At 40.7% G+C, this 17568-nt stretch overlaps 1 protein-coding gene across 9 annotated transcripts in view; it reads right to left on the reverse strand.

Moving 5' to 3' along the window:
* Tcf4 (transcription factor 4) overlaps positions 1-17568 on the reverse strand; it is a 341790-nt gene that overhangs the window by 155054 nt on the left and 169168 nt on the right. For 7 of the 9 annotated variants that reach the window (XM_048363022.1, XM_048363026.1, XM_048363023.1 and 4 more), the window contains exon 6: positions 14571-14635. In XM_048363022.1, coding sequence (XP_048218979.1) covers positions 14571-14635 — 65 coding nt within the window. Of the gene's footprint in view, positions 1-12016; positions 12577-12605; positions 12901-14570; positions 14636-17568 lie in introns of those variants that run through there. The other 2 variants (XM_048363029.1, XM_048363028.1) reach the window with 2 other exon arrangements.

Here is a 17568-nt window from a genome sequence, read left to right on the forward strand (position 1 = left end):
CTATGACTTCATGGTCTAGATGGCCCTTTGCTCTGGGGGGTGGGGGTGGGGAGGAACCTTCAGTATCATGTTGTGTAATCTATGGGTAGGCCTACTATGTGCTGCTAACCCAATCAGAGCCTTAGTATACCATTACTACAAAGGAGTACTACATACCAGGTGACATTTAGACTGGATATTCTAGCCTCAAGGATTGCAACACTTTCAGAAAAAGCTAAATGAACCCATAACCATCAGTAATATTTTTCTTGTCCCAAGTCAAGGTTGTAAGAAAAAGAATCACAGGGAGGAAAAAATGAAGAAGCAAATCCTGATTTACACCATTTGTTCACTTCTTCCTGTGTTGCTAATCCTCTGCCCAGCAAAACACACCACGGAGAGCAAATGAATGTGAATCCTGAGGAACAAGATGGAGCTAGCTTTGCCCATCGACCCTGAGCTCATGGCCTTTCCCACTTTCAGGAGAATGACTGGCCTTTCCCCACTGCTAGCACGTGTGCACATCCTACCTTTCATGGGTAAACACCTGGAAAATATGCTGCATGGTATTAAAATCTACTTGCTAATGGAAAGCATTCCAGATAGCTTTGGCTCTGTAGAGACCAGGCCACTGATACACAGCTCACCGGATGTTTCAGACCCTCCACAGAAGATTCTTTCTTACAGATAAAGAATGGTAGGATGGTAGGATGGTAATTGCTTTCAAAGACACAACCTCAAGTTAGCAAAAAGAAGAGAGCTGGAGCCACCTATGAGAAGACATGATATCAACTTTACCCAGGGATAAAGAAGCAATACAAGAAGTGCAAAGTCTCGAACCAACGTCTTTGTCCCTTAGTTTCATCACTGGTATTTATTATCTATTATGAATATTTTTATTATTATTTTTATTTATTAATGGTCAAGTCTCAACTCTCTTATCAATAATGGGACTAAAAACAGTTCTTGTTACTGGCATGATTAACTTCTGTCAAGAAGCTTGTACAAAAGTATTTCAATATAAATTTGGATACTCACTCATCTACTCATCCCTCCAGCTCTTGGGCAAATGCTGTGTGTCCCTGTTAGGCCCTGAGGATGGAGGTAGCATGCTTAGGCCTGGCCTGTCTCAGACCCCTGAGAAAGGGACAGAGGATGCTGAGAAAAGAGCAGAACTTCATTCTGTCCTGGCTACAGCACTGAGTGTCTCTGAGGAGACACTGCATGAGAAGGACATTGAACACAGGGTGTGAGCTGTCTGGTGAAAGAGATGTTAAGAGTGAATACAGAGATGGGCAGGCAGTGCAGGGCCAACAGTGGTCTCTGATAAAGACAGAAGGCTGGACAAGAGCTTCTAAGAGGAATGGCAAGCAGCTCTATGTGGCTGGAAATTGCTTAAGTGGTAAGTGGTGTGTATAGGCAAAGCTGGAGGGTGAGACAGAGGTTAGGGCCAAGCAAGTATGACCATGGTTAGCACATGGCTCTTTGAAGCCCCCCAAAGGAGAGGATAGTGAGAGAGGATGCAAGAGCCATGGGATTCAGCCATGGGAGACAATAACCTCAGTGGCACTGGGAGAAATGTATGTTAGGGACAAGGTGGGAAACGTGTCTGGAAACAATAGTAGAGACCAAGGGTATGGAGCATACAGAGGCATATGTACCTGAAGCACAATTAATTATTGGGATCAAGAAACTGAGCTTCTGCGGGCAAGGGGGAGGGGGGAGGGAAGGGAAGGAAAAGAGAGAGGGAGACAAAGAGGGAGAGAGGGAGAGACCAAGTAGTTTCAGATAGTGGCTGGGGAGTCAGAGACCACGAGAGTGAATGGACAGATGGAAGGATTAATCCTGAGGGGAAATTCATCCCACGGAATTCAAATTCAACTGCACAATACTCATGGTGAATTATCCATTTGTTTTTTTTCTCCACTCACGAATGCCTCGAAATTCTCCAATTTTACCCAAACCTTTTGAAAATAGAGTCCAAGTAGATATCAGACTATGGATTTTAAAAGTTGTTTGGTATTCAAGTCTCAAATTAGCTGACTAAACATTTAGCTCAAATTTTCTACTTATATAGTAACAACTAGACCTTCAGGGGGGCATGAGGTACTAGTGATAATAAACACTCACACACACACACACAAAAAAATACTGGGAGGTCTGAAGATTCTAAAAGAGTCTGAATTCCAGTTATGATTCTCCAAAGCTGATTTAGAAGGTATGCATTTTGTTTTAGGACCTACACAAGTAATTATCTAGAGCAACAATACAATGACTTATATTAAGAAACCGAGGAAGGAAAAGCTATTAGCTTGGACTCCCTGGGACATTCTGAGCATGGCCTCTGTGAGCTTCCGTGACACACTGTGAGATCTCAGGCGGTAATACAAATACCTAGGGCATCATGAGTTGGAAAACTGCTGTGTAAGCCCGAAATAACTGAGTCTGGTTTAAGAGTTGCCAGAGTGTACGTGTTATTTGCAAAAGACAGAGATCAAGGTCTCTAGAAGAAAATAGTCCTCCCTCCATGTATAGAAGCAAGGCAAATGCTCTTTTCACTGGCAAAATGGAAGGTATTCATCCTGAAAACAAACGGAAACGAGTCTTAGTCGCTAACAGGGCAGGGCTGAAGTGAGCAGGTCTGCCTTCCCAACTCCTTGGCTGACAGAGTCAAATAGCAGCGGTGCTGAAAGACTCCTTGAGGGACCATGTCATAGCCGTGGCAGCTGTTGACATTTCTCTTTGCCACATGTCACTGTCCACAGTAAGTCTTTTGCCACCAGTGATGTCATGTTGTACCACTCACTCTGCACATGACAGTTCTGAGCGGCAGAACCCAGCATGACAGACTTCACAGTTCAAAGTGTTGAGAATAGACATTTCCACGGGAGTGAATCACATCCAAGTGCATGGGCTGTCCAAGAAGCCAATGAAATCACCAGAGTTGAGGGGCATTCCCTGCCTTGCATGTGAGGTTTGTTCAAGACGTTCGTGTGTGTGTGTGTGTGTGTGTGTATGTATGTATATAAATATATGTATATGTATTCTAATGGAAAAACAATGTGTCTGACAACAAGAAAATCCTTGATCTTGAATTGTTTCTTTTAGGGTTTTGGATGGCAGCTGTATACAATGAACCTATTTAGGACTTAGCCTTATATACAACATGAAACTGAATAAACTACCCTAAGGAAAACAACGACTGCACATTAGGTAACCCCAGTTGGAACTAAATAATTTCTGGCTGTAAGTTATTTGTTTTTAAGATTCTGACTGGTTGTCACAATACTTGCACACTCAACACCTAGCATTTATCCAGGACGCTGACCTGTGAAAACAGTTTGTGATATATCATATAGTGTGTGACTATCATACGAGAATTTGTTTTCCTAAGCGTATCCTCCTTTTGGGTGCATCAATTCTAGCCATGATCAGCACACACCTCTCACCAACACAGTCCATTCACATACTAGTTTTTGTGTTACTTTTGTGTAACACAAAACATTCTTTTGTTTCTCAGACACTATGTAATGCAGACCCTTCTTATATACCTGTCAATGTGTGTGTTTGTATGTATGCATGTGTGCATGGTCAGGTGTGTGTGTGTGTGTGTGTGTGTGTGTGTGTATTTCCTCTTATAGAATAGATATTTTGTTCTTGGATTTTTTTGCTGTGACAATATGAAGCAAATTTATGACCTTTTCTTTTTGGATAAGTCACTATAATACCAAAAATGATTAAGTCACATGAAGATCTACACAGACACACCATGCAACCAATGAATAAGTGAAAAAAATAAGGTCAAGCTAAAATTTATTTTTATATCACTAAACATTTTACTATTATTTCTTCTTAGAATTCTTTGCACATCTCTATTACTGATCCAATCTTTATTCAACTAAGAGCATGAAGGAAAGGGATTTAGTCCACAAGAATCTATCTGCATATGCTTTGTGTGATCAGTTCTTCAGATTATAACCTGCTCTACCACCATGGTGACCACAGAGATTTCAAAAAAAAAAAACAACAAAACTTGGGACAAGCATCTCAACCAATAGACAAGTTCATGATTTAATCCTGATGTTAATCCTATAGGATTATTTTTATTATTATTATTATTATTATTATTATTATTATTATAAGGGTGTTATTATAAAGGTGTCACAGTTACATAAGTCAGGTAAAGAGGTTATTATTTTTTTGGGGGGGGGGGGGGCCAGTCCTGGGCCTTGGACTCCGGGCCTGAGCACTGTCCCTGGCTTCTTCCCGCTCAAGGCTAGCACTCCGCCACTTGAGCCACAGCGCCGCTTCTGGCCGTTTTCTGTATATGTGGTGCTGGGGAATCGAACCTAGGGCCTCGTGTATCCGAGGCAGGCACTCTTGCCACTAGGCTATATCCCCAGCCCAAGAGGTTATTTTTTTAATCACCTAAGAGTTAAAGCTGTATGCTAATGCTAGCCTTTCTTTTTTACTTATTTATCTTGTGTTTACTGAGTCTAAATTCCCAGTGTCTGCTTCACACAGTTTGCACAGTATTGTTTTATATGTAGTGATAAGAGGAGACAGAAAATGAACTGAGAGGGGATGAAAGTAACTTATCATAAAAAGCATGGAAAAGCTAGGTACTCAGCTAAATAAAAATAACATATTCCATGATTTGTAATAGAAGAATAAAATGAATGCCCTGGGTCTCAGGAGGTTGGCAATATGATCTTTGCAAAAGGTAGCCTGCCAATTTAATTGAGGTAGGAGTTATTTAATTTTTTTACAGGTATAGTTTTCAATAAAACTACATATGCCTATAATACTGCAATGGCAGATGTGTCTCGATTATTAGAGGTGGGCTCAAGGGAATATATACAATGGATCTTGAAATCCATAAGCAGCTGTTGGAGGGGGAGGGAGGCCTGAAATTATAGGGGAGGGCATTGTACCACACACACATGTTCTTTAAGTGCAGCAATGTTTTGTTATTTTACTGCAGGTGTATTACAAAGATGAAATTTAATAATGTACTGTATACAATACCCATAACTGAAGAAATTCAGTACCCTGCTGTTCATTACAGCGGTACAAATGAGCTCAGATTATTCTGCATGCATGCACGGTCAAACCCTGACAAGAGAGACCCCCACATGGAGCGCTCTAGAGGATGGTCACTGCTTAAAAGCCTCCATGGTGCTGCTGCTCCTTAATTGTTTCCTATCCCTGAATCACTGTGGTCCCTAGTACACATAAACCTGCCTGGGAAGTGGGCTGACAATAAGATAAGCTAATATATGTATAAACATATATATATATATATATCCACATACATCATTTAGTCGTCTTCTGAATGGAGAAAGGAAAATAGAATTGAGGGGCATGTAAGTTTCTTTAAGTACTTTAAGAATATAACAGTGACAATATATTCTAATCAATGAAATCTGATGACATGCCAGGTTAAAGCTGCAGTCCCACGAACACGTGACTTCCTTACATAAGTAAAAGGAAAGTCTGATGCAAATAAAGGTAATTCTTTGAGAGAAAAAAAAAAGGCACATTTGTATGTAAGAGATGCAAGTGTAAGTACACATTCCTGCCTGTTTTGGTTTTATTCCTCCATGATCTACTTCTCTTAGATAATCCTAACACCGAACACTAAAGAGACATGTTTTTAAAAGTTCATTTAGTGTATCTGTGAGGGAGTGGCAAAGCCCATACAAACAAGTCCACATCATTATCCAAAGCAAATATAAAATTATGGCGCATCAATTCTCACCATGATCAGGCACATGAGCAAACTCATGATATACTTTTTTTTTTTTTTCAAAACCATATGCTTAAAGAAAAAGACACTTTTAAAAAAATCTGGGCTGGGGATATAGCCTAGTGGCAAGAGTGCCTGCCTCGGATACACGAGGCCCTAGGTTCGATTCCCCAGCACCACATATACAGAAAATGGCCAGAAGCGGCGCTGTGGCTCAAGTGGCGGAGTGCTAGCCTTGAGCGGGAAGAAGCCAGGGACTCAGGCCCTGAGTCCAAGGCCCAGGACTGGCCGAAAAAAAAAAAAAATCTACTTATTTCCAAGAATGGGCAAGAGTATTATCACTTACAGCATTAGTGAAGTATTCATTTGAGGTTTCATATTTAAGAGTTTCATTAAACATTTCCTCGGTGATGGAATGTATCAAGTCTGACTTCAGACAAAGGAGTAAGTATCATTGCCAGTTATCCTAATGGAGAACTGTGAACACTGGGCCTTTCTCACAGAAAAGAAGCGATAGGCCAACCCCCATTTCTACCTGATACACAGGAATATGTCAGCGTGAAACTTTGCCAGGTGACCTCAGAATTAAATCAATGATTTCTTCAGTTATCAACTCATTTCCTCTTCACCTAACAGAAATACAAAAACGAAGAACTATAGTCCTCATTGCTAGTGATTATGAAAACCTCCTTTATATGCCGCATGATGTGTGTGTGTGTGTGTGTGTGTCTGTGTGTGTCTGTGTATGCCAAAAGAAAACCTATACATTTTATAGAAAGTCTTCATGCTGTTGCTAAAATGTGAATTGGCTTATTCCACCCCAGCCTTTTCACAGGAAATCCTCATTGGTTTTGAGGAAATTGCACATGCTAAGTCTGAGGATGTCACTGAATAGATTATTCATAAAATCTGTTTCCTTTTTTAGGCAGGGCAGTCATGACTGAAGTGGCCTGCCTTCATCTACAAGACGAAGCTGTATTCAGCATTCTACCATCCCCAAATAGATCAAAGTGATCCTATTCTGTCTTAAGGAATAGTTTCTGGACTGTCCTGAGACCATGATGGCTACCATTAGTAGTGTTCTGGGTGGGATGTAGCTGCTGGAGTCTGGAAAGCTCATCACATGCTGGGAAAGTGGCTTAGTGGTAGAGTGCTTACCTAGCATGCATGAAGCCCTGGGTTCAATTCCTCAGTACCAACATAAATAGAAAAGGCTGGAAGTGTTGCTGTGGCTCAAGTGGTAGAGCACTAGCCTTGAGTAAAAGAAGCTCAGCGGCAATGCCAAGGCCCTGAATTCAAGCAGGAGGAGGGGGAAGGGGGAAGGAGGAGGTGGTGGATGAAGGAAGAGGGAGGGAGGGGGAAGGGAGGGGGGAAGGGGAAAGGGGAGGGGAAGGGGAAGGGGAGGGGGGAAGGGGAAGGGGAAGGGGAGGGGGAAGGGGAAGGGGAAGGGGAAAGGGAAGGGGTTAGGGGAAAGGGGAAAGGGGAAAGGGGAAAGGGAAGGAAACAAAAGGAACCAAACATCTTAGATTTCAAAGGCTGGCTCTGAAACTTACTTGGGATATAGTTTTAGGTCTGTTCATTTCCTTTTTGAGCATAAATTTTTTTAAAGGTTAGTAAGTGAAAATGGTTAATAACTGCCTAAGAGGCTTATACTGACACCTAATATTAGTACCCCAGCTTTGTGGAGAACATTCACTGCGTTTGACGTGAGCCCATCAAGCATGGCCTGTCTGGTCTGGAGCAGAGATTATTTCCAGTGTCTTGCTGATCCTGGACAGGGCAGCCTCCAGGAGGATCATAGCAATTCACCTGCGGGAATCAGTCAGCCACTGATGGTCAGTCTTGGGAGGTGTTTAACAGCAATTACTAGAATGCAGAATGGCAATATTGGAATCTTGGGAAATTCTAAGGCTTACTGCAAGATTAATCTAACAGCTAGAGACATGGAGTTTGTCACAAAGCTCCAAATGTCAGAAGAAAACTGAAGTTTGCTTTGCAAGAAGGAAAAAAAAAATTACGATGACGAGCTCCTGCCTCCCCCACAGCTAAAGCTTCTTTGACCATCAGCCTAAGCCTTGGCCTTCTTTATCAATACACCTGATGACATCTGAAGGAATGCTTTAACGCTGCCAGGAGCTCCAAGGTGCAGATAATTGACATTACACTGGTATATGTGGTCGAGCCCTACAAATGGCGCTTCTAAAATCAACAGTGAAGCAAAGTTCTTCTTAACAAAAGCTATTCATGTAGAAAGCATGACAGTATTTTTCCCCCCCAAAACTGACAGATTGAAATCTACTAACTGAGACAAGGGTCATCAACCTCAGCGAAGACCATGCAAATGCTGTTGGGAAGGAACATTCGCCCCGTACTAGTGGTAACGTGAAGATCATTTGCCATGGGTAAAGAGGGAATGGCTTGTTTATGAAGGAATGATCTGGAGATGTCACTTTTGCCAAGGTAAACATTATCCCTAGGCCACTACACTCTGAGGGGATACAGTAAAAAGCAAGGCTATCACCCATGAACTCCTTCAGCCCGCAACGTTCAGCCTGAACCCAAGTCATTTTTAGACGTCATTGTCAATCTCGATGCACACACAAATGAGGAAGAAATAAAACAGCACCTTGATAAAGACAAAAATCCAGCAGTTCTACAAAGCAGACTAGACTGCTTTATGCGACAAAGGTCTGGATGACTTTAACCATCGTTTAAATGAAAATCACACAAAAAGAACTTAAGAGGAACTCTGTTTTAGCGTGAAAGAAGTTATAAGGAAAAGATAGAAATTCAATATGATGTGTAAATGTAGTGTTTTAAAACAAACGGTCAATGAAAACATTTTTAGGCAGACAAACTGAAGCAATCTGAATATAAGCTAGGACTAGGAAGTTATCGCTAATTTTTGTAGATGTAATAACACAGTGCTTTAGTTAAACAGTTAAGTACCTTGTGTTATAAAAATCCATACTGAAAATTTTTAGGTTTTAAAACTTAGATCATCCAATTAAAAACAGTTCACTAAATGAACAAGTATATATATACATATATTACACATAATATATACACACAAAATAAATACAACAAACAGTAACATGCGTTTAACCTATATTACATATTTAACTTTATTAGCTTTTGAGTGTTTCTGAACACTGGGGAATTTTCCCTAAGAATGAAAGATTTTTTAAAAATAAACACATGCAAGTCCCATCACCATCAATTCATCAATTCAGGATACTAGGAGAGGAGGACCAATAAAGTCCAGGAGTTTGGGGTGGGTCTGGGCCAGTTGCCCTGACCATGTCTAAATAAGTAAGTAAGCAAGCCCCTTACAGAACAGCAAATGGAGCCTGCAGTCCCTTCCACGCACAGACACCTTCACATCCAGACACCTATGAGTGAGAAGTGGAGGGAACGTATGGAAGGGCTTCTTTTTGCTTTCCCCTTTAGCACCTAGGACATCACTAGATGGCTAATAAATACCGATCAATCAATGCAATGAAAGAGTAGGTCTTTTCTCCCCTGCAGGTTGAGTGGCAGCAGGATACCCACAGCAAGCACCCAAAAGAATGAATTGTTGCCGGAATACAATGCTCAGTACAGGAGAGTGAACACAGAGAGAATCACACCCTGCGATGGCTAAAACCATCACGGTTCCAAGCAACATGCTCCACTGTTCACAGTGGTGCACTCAAAACATCGAGCCTGGATTCTGAGAGCTTTCGTTACTGTAATATGGTCACCGGCACAGAACACCAGTCATTCCTTTAGTCACACCTTTACACACCACCATGATGCCCCAAGTGAGTATTCAGCTCCGAGAAAGCTGGCATGTGTGCCTCTTTATGGAGATGACCTCATTCCTTTCAGGGGCCTATTCAGCAAAGGCTTTCAAAGGGCTTTCTTTGAGTAGATTTTCTGATTTTTGCAGGTATTAAATACATACGTGTGTGTGAGTGTGTGTGTTGCGTGCACTCCTATATGGCTGATACATTTCTATTCAAACTCCCAACAAATGCATTCCCAAGAGATACTGGGGAAATGCATATTAGGTCATCATATTTCTTACCCTGGTAGAAACATGGTACATAGCACAAGACAAAGCAGACATGACCCCCACCCTCCAGGATTTTGCAGAATCCTGGTAGAAGTAAGCATTGAGTAAATATATAAATAATGGCAAATGTACAAAGAGATTGTAAGGGGAGAGTACCATCTTGGGGCGATATTTAACAGGGACCTTTCCTGGAGCAGGATGGGGGTTGGGGAGTAGTCCAGGCAGGATACATGAGAACTGCATTACTCAACAGTAACAACAAACATTTAGGCACAATATCAAACTAAAGAGTGGTATGTGAACATAACGCGTATTTCTGTTTATACAATGCTGAGAAAGCCATTTCCATGCTTTTTTTTCTTTGCGTATAACCTCTCAACTTTGACCTTACATAAGAAAAACTTGAAAGAGTATAAACTTATTAAAAGTTTTAGAGTTAAGTCAGTTGTAATACCTGTGGTATCAAACTGATTAAAAGAGAAAAAAAAACAAAATTTTGGTAATTGATTTCAGAATCAGCCAAGCTTAATTTCAATAACTCAAAAATATATTTACTACCTAAGTTACATATAGAAAACACTCAGTTCCTTGACAGTTTTAAAGTTTCTGAGATTTAACAACAATGTCTTGCATGAGGCCTCATTCTTAACTCTCATCCGTTACTTAAAAGATGTGAACATTAAATAACTTTACCAGCATAGTCCTACTTGATTACCTTCTGCGAAGGAAAAAGAATTTGAATGTGGGCAATGCCTGTATTCACTAGAGAAAACAAGATAAGGTTGGGACATTCAGCTATGGAATTCCATAGCAAGATCTCAAGACGTCTTACTGATTTTTCAACATATGACTAATTTTCACTGCCTTTTAGATAAAGGTCATGTCCAATATATTTACAGGCTTGAGTAATCTAATTAAGGCAAGAAGTCCAAAAGCTTTATCAAGGTCAGTAGTAATGTGAAAATCATTAAGAATATATTATGCCAGAATATTCTAGAAAGATGACCAAACCTAGCTACACATTCCAATTCCCTGGGGAGCTTTTGGAATGGCATAGGCCGAACTTCTACAATACTAATTTGATTGGTCTCAGTTTTCTGAGTGTCCATGGCTCTCCCAGTTCCCCCCATTTTCTCAGGAAAACACACACACAAAAAAAATCCGACTTTAAAACTTTGGATCCCCAAAAGAAAAAATACCAACAACTCCTGATAATGCTGAGCTTATATTCAAGGTGAGAATTCTGCCCTAATGATCCTTTGTGTAGGTTATGATACATTTAAACACAGCAGATTTCGGGGGGGGGGGGGGCGGTTAAAAATCCTATTCAATCCACCAATAGGGGCCAAAAGCAAAGAATGTTTTTCCTCTTGTCATTAACAATGATACTGATTAGCATGAGGAACTAGGTACTGGTTGTTACAGCATTAAAATTAGGCTATCTTGCAAAAAAAAAAAGTTTATTTCCACTCATTTTCATGTCTGTCACACTTTCCATTATACATTTTATTTTCTCTGCCAATAAAAGTAGTATGAGGTTGCAATTTGGCAACAAAGTCTTAAGCCTGGGTGTGATTTCCGTATACCAATTTGATTTAAATTCATTTTCCCACATTTAGCTAGAATTTTTAAAGTCCATTTGACTGCTTTTGTCTGTCCATTAGTTCATTTTATCTATAATTTCTTAAATCTCACCATATACATTGTAACTCTTACATAGCAATGTAATGATAAATATTATATATACACACACACACACACACACATATATATATATATATATATATGCAGAGAGAAAGAGAGAGAGAGCGCCTCTGTCAGCTCTGGTCCCCTGATAAATTATCCATTTTTAAGATGTCATATATCTATCACTATTACGGTAATACTAAATCCTTACATAAAACACAATGGTATCAGTATATTAACCTGATATGCTATCTAACTATCTATCTCATATAAAAAACTCTCGGACAGTGTTTTTACTACCTGTTGCTTATCACCACTAATTTTCTACACCAGACAAAAAGCCAGTGGGACTAGGATAAGTATGTTCCCATACAACATTGCTCATCCATTAAAGCCCATAGGATACATCATTATCATTTTTTAAAAAGCAGATTTGGAGCTCCTGAGGGCTTATATCTCAAGCTTTTCTGTACAGTGTCTTAATACAGTAGCAAAGAGGAGAAAATAAATTACACACACACACCCCCCACCAAAACGTTACTCACCTTGTCACAAAGTGGTATATCATTTCAGCTGTGATCTGCTATTTAGACTTGAAGCCCAAGACACCCGGATTTTGGCTTTTTTTTTTTTGGTTTGTAAAGCTGTTCTAGCAGACAGGGATTCAAAGAAACAATGCAGCTCCAGAGACACTGATTCTCTGAAAGACTCTAGTCTGTTCCATTCTCAAATTTCACAGAAAGCAGAAGTTCACACTATGGCCACCTCTCATCTTCAGGCCCTACCCTTTCCTAAGCAGAGAATTTCAAACATTTATCTATTACTATCCGTAAGTAATCATCCTAAATGTTTAGAAATTCTGCTGAGACCATGCTAGGCATAGTGACAGTCCATTCTTGCAACCATAAAAGCAGAAACAAGAATGAAGGGGCTCCGCACTCCCCAACTATATCCTGTAAGCTTTTTTTTTTTTAAAGAGAGAAAAGCAGATGTAGCCATCTCCCTATCTACAAAAGAATTTTCCTGCATAGGAACGACTCCAAACGAACCTCCCAAGGCCCAGAAAATTCAACCACCACATGCCAATCAGCCACCTTGCAATCAACACCCCCCCTTGCCCTCTCCGCTTCTCACCTTGTGTTTGGGGGGGAAAAATTAACTTGAGTTTCACCCGAGGGAAGGCTTGCCCACAAACGGAGGGAGGAGGGTCTGTGTTCTGCTCACACAGACAAGACTCACTCGGTCTGGATGATGCTTTCACAAGTTAAGGGGCCTCACGCTTACTCAGCAGAGGAAATCTTTGTGTCTGTGAGGAATCACGCCAATTCCTATTAGTAAGAAAGGATCCAGGGGAGAGGAAGCCTGTTCCCTCAATGACCAGCCAAAGGGGCCCAGCGAAAACAGAGACCTCTGCCATGACCATCTGCAAAAAAGGAAGGATGTTGTCAACTTTCTTCTCCCCCCCCCCCCCCCAAACTCCAGTGACCTCTGCCTTGACCCTCAGAAACCAGAGCCACAGGAACCGGCTCTTCTGTAGGAATTCAGAGCTTTACACCAGAGACCCACACTCAGAGGCTCGCCGGCCAGGCTATCTGCCCCGAACATGTGCACTCACATTCCAAAGATGTTTCCGCTGCACTGGAATGGCTGTAAATTTCTTTCCTGCACAATTCTTTCCAAACAAACTGCCATGAACTGCGCTCCGGCAGGAGTTCTCACCAAGCACCAGTCATCTCATCGCAACAACATCTTTCAGATGTGGAATATGACTGTATTGGTAACTGGGCCAAAGAAGTCAACTTTAAAAATGCAAATGTATACAGAGGGAAAAAAAATTAAGAAGCCAACCCACCAGAATTTCACTTTTCATGATAGATGACAGATCCATAAAGGATTCCTCCTTCAGAGGCTTGGTTTCATGACTAAAGCACATGTGTGCTTATGTTTCCCAGGGATGTATTAAACAGGCTATTTTAATAATCCCCAATCGATTTTTCCCCATACCATGAAAGACACTGAGAAGGCCAGAGAGTTAAAAAGAGTGAGCATACATTTTCCAGCACACACACACACACACACACACACACACACACACACACACACACAGAATATGCATGTACTACAGCACAACAAGAAAGCTTTGAATATTCAAGGGTACGATCCAGTTTTATCAATTTTCCAAAGTAAGACAGCCACGTTCTGGTAACAAGCACAAGTTCTTTACAAGAAAGAGAGAGACAGAGACAGAAGGGAGAGATTTTTCAATAGATGATCAATACTGAGATTAGTATGATAGGAAAACATCGATAAAAATTAGAGTTGTCTTGAAATAAAAAGTTTCCACTTTTGCCTATTAGTAGCATTTTTAGAAACAGCTCTCTCCAGAGAATTAAAAACATACAAGAATGCAGAATACCAAGGTACAAATACACACTTGCACAACCCACACCTTTGTATTACTCTAACATTTTATTATTTAATTAAAGTACTCTTATTTTTCTAGCTCACGCATGATTCCCCTGAGACGGCTTTGCTGTTAGCCTGCTGGCCTTGACTTCCAGCCAAAAACAATTCAGAAACAAAAAAGGGACAACAAATCATATTTTCCCAGACATTTTTATCCCTCACTACCACCCTGTTTTCACACAACATCATACACCCCTATGAAAACTATAATTTAGGGCCACGGCCACCCGAACCCAGAATCTGACACATAGCTTCACAAAGCAGTTTTTTTGTGTACAAAATTCTTAAGTTCTTAATTGCAAATAAACTCTTTTTGATAGATCCACTTCAACGGACATTGCTGACTTGCAAACAGTATCACTGGTACAGGCTGCTGAATTTAAAAAATATATAAAAACAAACAGCTAGTGGATATCGTTCTGACCCAGCAAAGAACTACAGAGGAGGTGTTTATTAGTTCTCAGTTTAGGATTATTGCATGGTTTTGAAACAGTTATCAGCAGCCTCTCTGCACCTCAGAAAAACAGCTGAAAATGCCCAAGCTAATCAAATCGGCAAAATTCACTGCCCCCACCCCCCACCCCCAACAAGGTGCATTCTCTCACCTTTTCCCCAACCACGAGTCACACTTACCTGGTGGCAACCTTGTAAGTTTGATTCTCTCCCATAAGATGAGTAGGAACCCCTTTCTGTTTTACCTGCCAAGAGAAACAAAACAATATAAATCAGGCTTTTCCTTTTCAAAAACCTCTCCTGTAGGTACCAGGCATCTCTGCTTCTCTTCCGATGTTTACATACGTAAAGTAGGCACGACTGACAATGTATGCAAGCAAGAGAGAGGAAAGCACTTCCTCACTCTGGCGATGATAAACTGGAAAAAAAATATCCTTCATTCCTATTCTTAGCCAAACTGATCCACACTTCCAAAAACTGTCATTCCAATGGTCTCCACTCTCTTAACAAACAAATTGTCACTCCTTATTTTCACTTTCTTTCTCTCTCCCAAAATTTAAACAATTTCAATTTTATTTACACAGCCGGCAAATTATCTATGTAATGACCCTAGCCTAGTAATTCCCATTGATTATATTGACACTTAATGGGGAGGCCAAAGCTAATCAATCACAAGCTCTCCAGATGGTGGATTTAGAAAAGAAACTATTCAAAATTCTGAGTCTCTTTCCTCTCTTTCTTTAAAAACTCTCTTTCCCAGGGGGGCGAAAAAAAAAAAAAAAAGCATTTCATCATGATCAAGATGATGATGGTGTTTACATTTAGGAAAAAGAGGCTTTTTGAAAAATTACCCACACTGAACCAGAGTTCAGATTCCACCAGTAGACCCAGCAAGCCCTGGGAATCAGGGAATACGAACAGCGTATTCTAATCCTGATAGGTTATTTGCAGACTGTGCTCTATACACTGTATAAGGCCTCCAATGCCTTTTCACCACATTCATGGATAAAACGAAGGTGGCTCATTTGTTTCCAAAGTTTGTTTTGCCTTAATAATCACCAGAGCAGATAATGAAACCACGTTACAAGAGATCTAAGCAGTAGAGGCCAGCTGGTGGTATATGGAGTGTTGGCCTACAGAAAACTGACATAGTAGGAAATGAAAGGAGTTAGGGAGGCAGGCAACTAAGTGGTCAGGACACACAGAGTGGAGGACAGTCTAGAGGTGCACTAAATGTCCCGCATGGAACCATACCATTTTTTCCTCTCCCGATGTACAAATTAAAACATATTTTAAAGGGCTGAGCTGATAGCCTTTTAAAGTTTACAGCCCCCTAAGTTTTCCTTCCCAACTCTCAATAACACAGATGCTAGGTGTAACATTATTCTCTCTATCTCCCAGTTCAATGGCAATGCTAATAGAGTATGTTTCACGGACAGCAGACAAAGAATAAAGGTATCTTTCTGAGATTTTTCTATCCAGCCAAAAGCATACTCTGTATCAAAGTCACTGTATACGTACCAAACAGAAGGTGATGTTTTAAAGAGAGCCATACACCTGAACCTTAGTATCTCCTCTCCTCCTCCCCACTATTAACTTTTTTACTGGTCTGACTGCATCTGAAACTTAAAGAGAATGCCACCTTCATTTCTGACACAGTGTTCTGTGTAAAGTATAAAATCAATGCCTGTATCACTTTCAATTCCAGTGAAACAAGACCTGATCAGATGCATTGTCCGTCATGGGAGATGGGAGGCAGTTCTCACTGCATGGGATTGTATATGGAAAACCAGGTACGTTTCCCTGTATCTGCGATGGCCAAAGAACCATTTTTACTTCTCTGTGGAAGTCAAGATGAAGCTACCCATATCTTTTATCTGTGCTTTATAAATATTACTAACAGAAAAGGCTCAACCTTCATGAGCTACATCAAGTGATGCATGTCCATTCCTTTAAGCTCGAACTTCTAAAATCTCCTCACGGTGACCCAGCATACTTCCCTGACATAATATTCACTGTGCATCCACAAGACAAGCAGGCAGTGAGAAAGACAGAAGAATGAAACAGAATTGCTTTTTTTTTAAATAGGAAATTGAATACCTCGTGTTGTGTTTGAGTGATTTCTAAATAGTGAATGGTAAACTATAGTTTTGAAGAAGAAAGGTCATGATGGGTTTTCTTTTACTACAAAAGAAATTACAGGAGAGATGGTTCCTACAGACATTTTCCAAACTTATCTCCAATGCATAGAACTGGAGAGATGAGTTTTCCTAGTGGGATTTGTCTTACTTCGTACACATAAACGAGGGTGATTTCTTCTATTATTTTTAAAGCCAGAAAAAAAGGTCAATGCAAATAGGAAGGGGGGGGGGGGACTAGGAGAGGAGAGAAAGAACGGACTAGAAAGAGCAAGAGGGTGGAAAGGGAGAGGTAGTGGGAAAGAGAAGACAAATATGAATTCACACCGGCAAGTCCTCATAGTCCTCTTGGCTATATGCATGAGCCTAGCGTTCTTTACTATCATATCAGATACAGACTGCTTAATCTCAATTTTGCCTGTTAAAAAATATTTATCCAGATACAAAAATAAACCCACTGCAAATTACAAGTTGTCAGGGTTAAAAATCTCCTCGTGTTTGTGTGGGGGAGGATGAGAGACCAGCATAGACATGAATCATTCTCAGTAATTTGAGTGTTTCCATGACATCAGTGGGCACTGGTCCAGGACTCTGTCGAAGTCTGTGAGGTACCGAAGAGGCAGCACAGCCAGCAGGAGTCTGGGAGGTGGACTTCCCACCCCCCTTTCTATTACCGCCACCCCCCCCCCCCCGCCACACACACAAGGATTACGCTCCTTGTGAAGATTTCATCGAGAACATCCACTTTTACCATCAAATAGATCGCTCCAGAGATTGTGAGCGAACACATTTCTTTCTGATAGTGTAAGCCTTTAACTTTATTACAGCTTTTTGTTCCCAAATTCAACTATAAATCTGCCCTCAAGAGCCCTAGCCCCTGTTTGGGAGCAAAATAATCAGGGATTGTGGCTAAAGCCCAAGAATCTCCTCAAACATCAGATCCCTCCCACCCCCCGTTTAGCCCTCTCATTTATTTGAAATGCTTTAAAAAAGCAGCCATTTTAAAATGACACTTGCATATCCAGAAAATAAAATTTAAA

Source organism: Perognathus longimembris, chromosome 15, assembly GCF_023159225.1.
Source record: "Perognathus longimembris pacificus isolate PPM17 chromosome 15, ASM2315922v1, whole genome shotgun sequence".
NCBI lineage: Eukaryota > Metazoa > Chordata > Mammalia > Rodentia > Heteromyidae > Perognathus > Perognathus longimembris.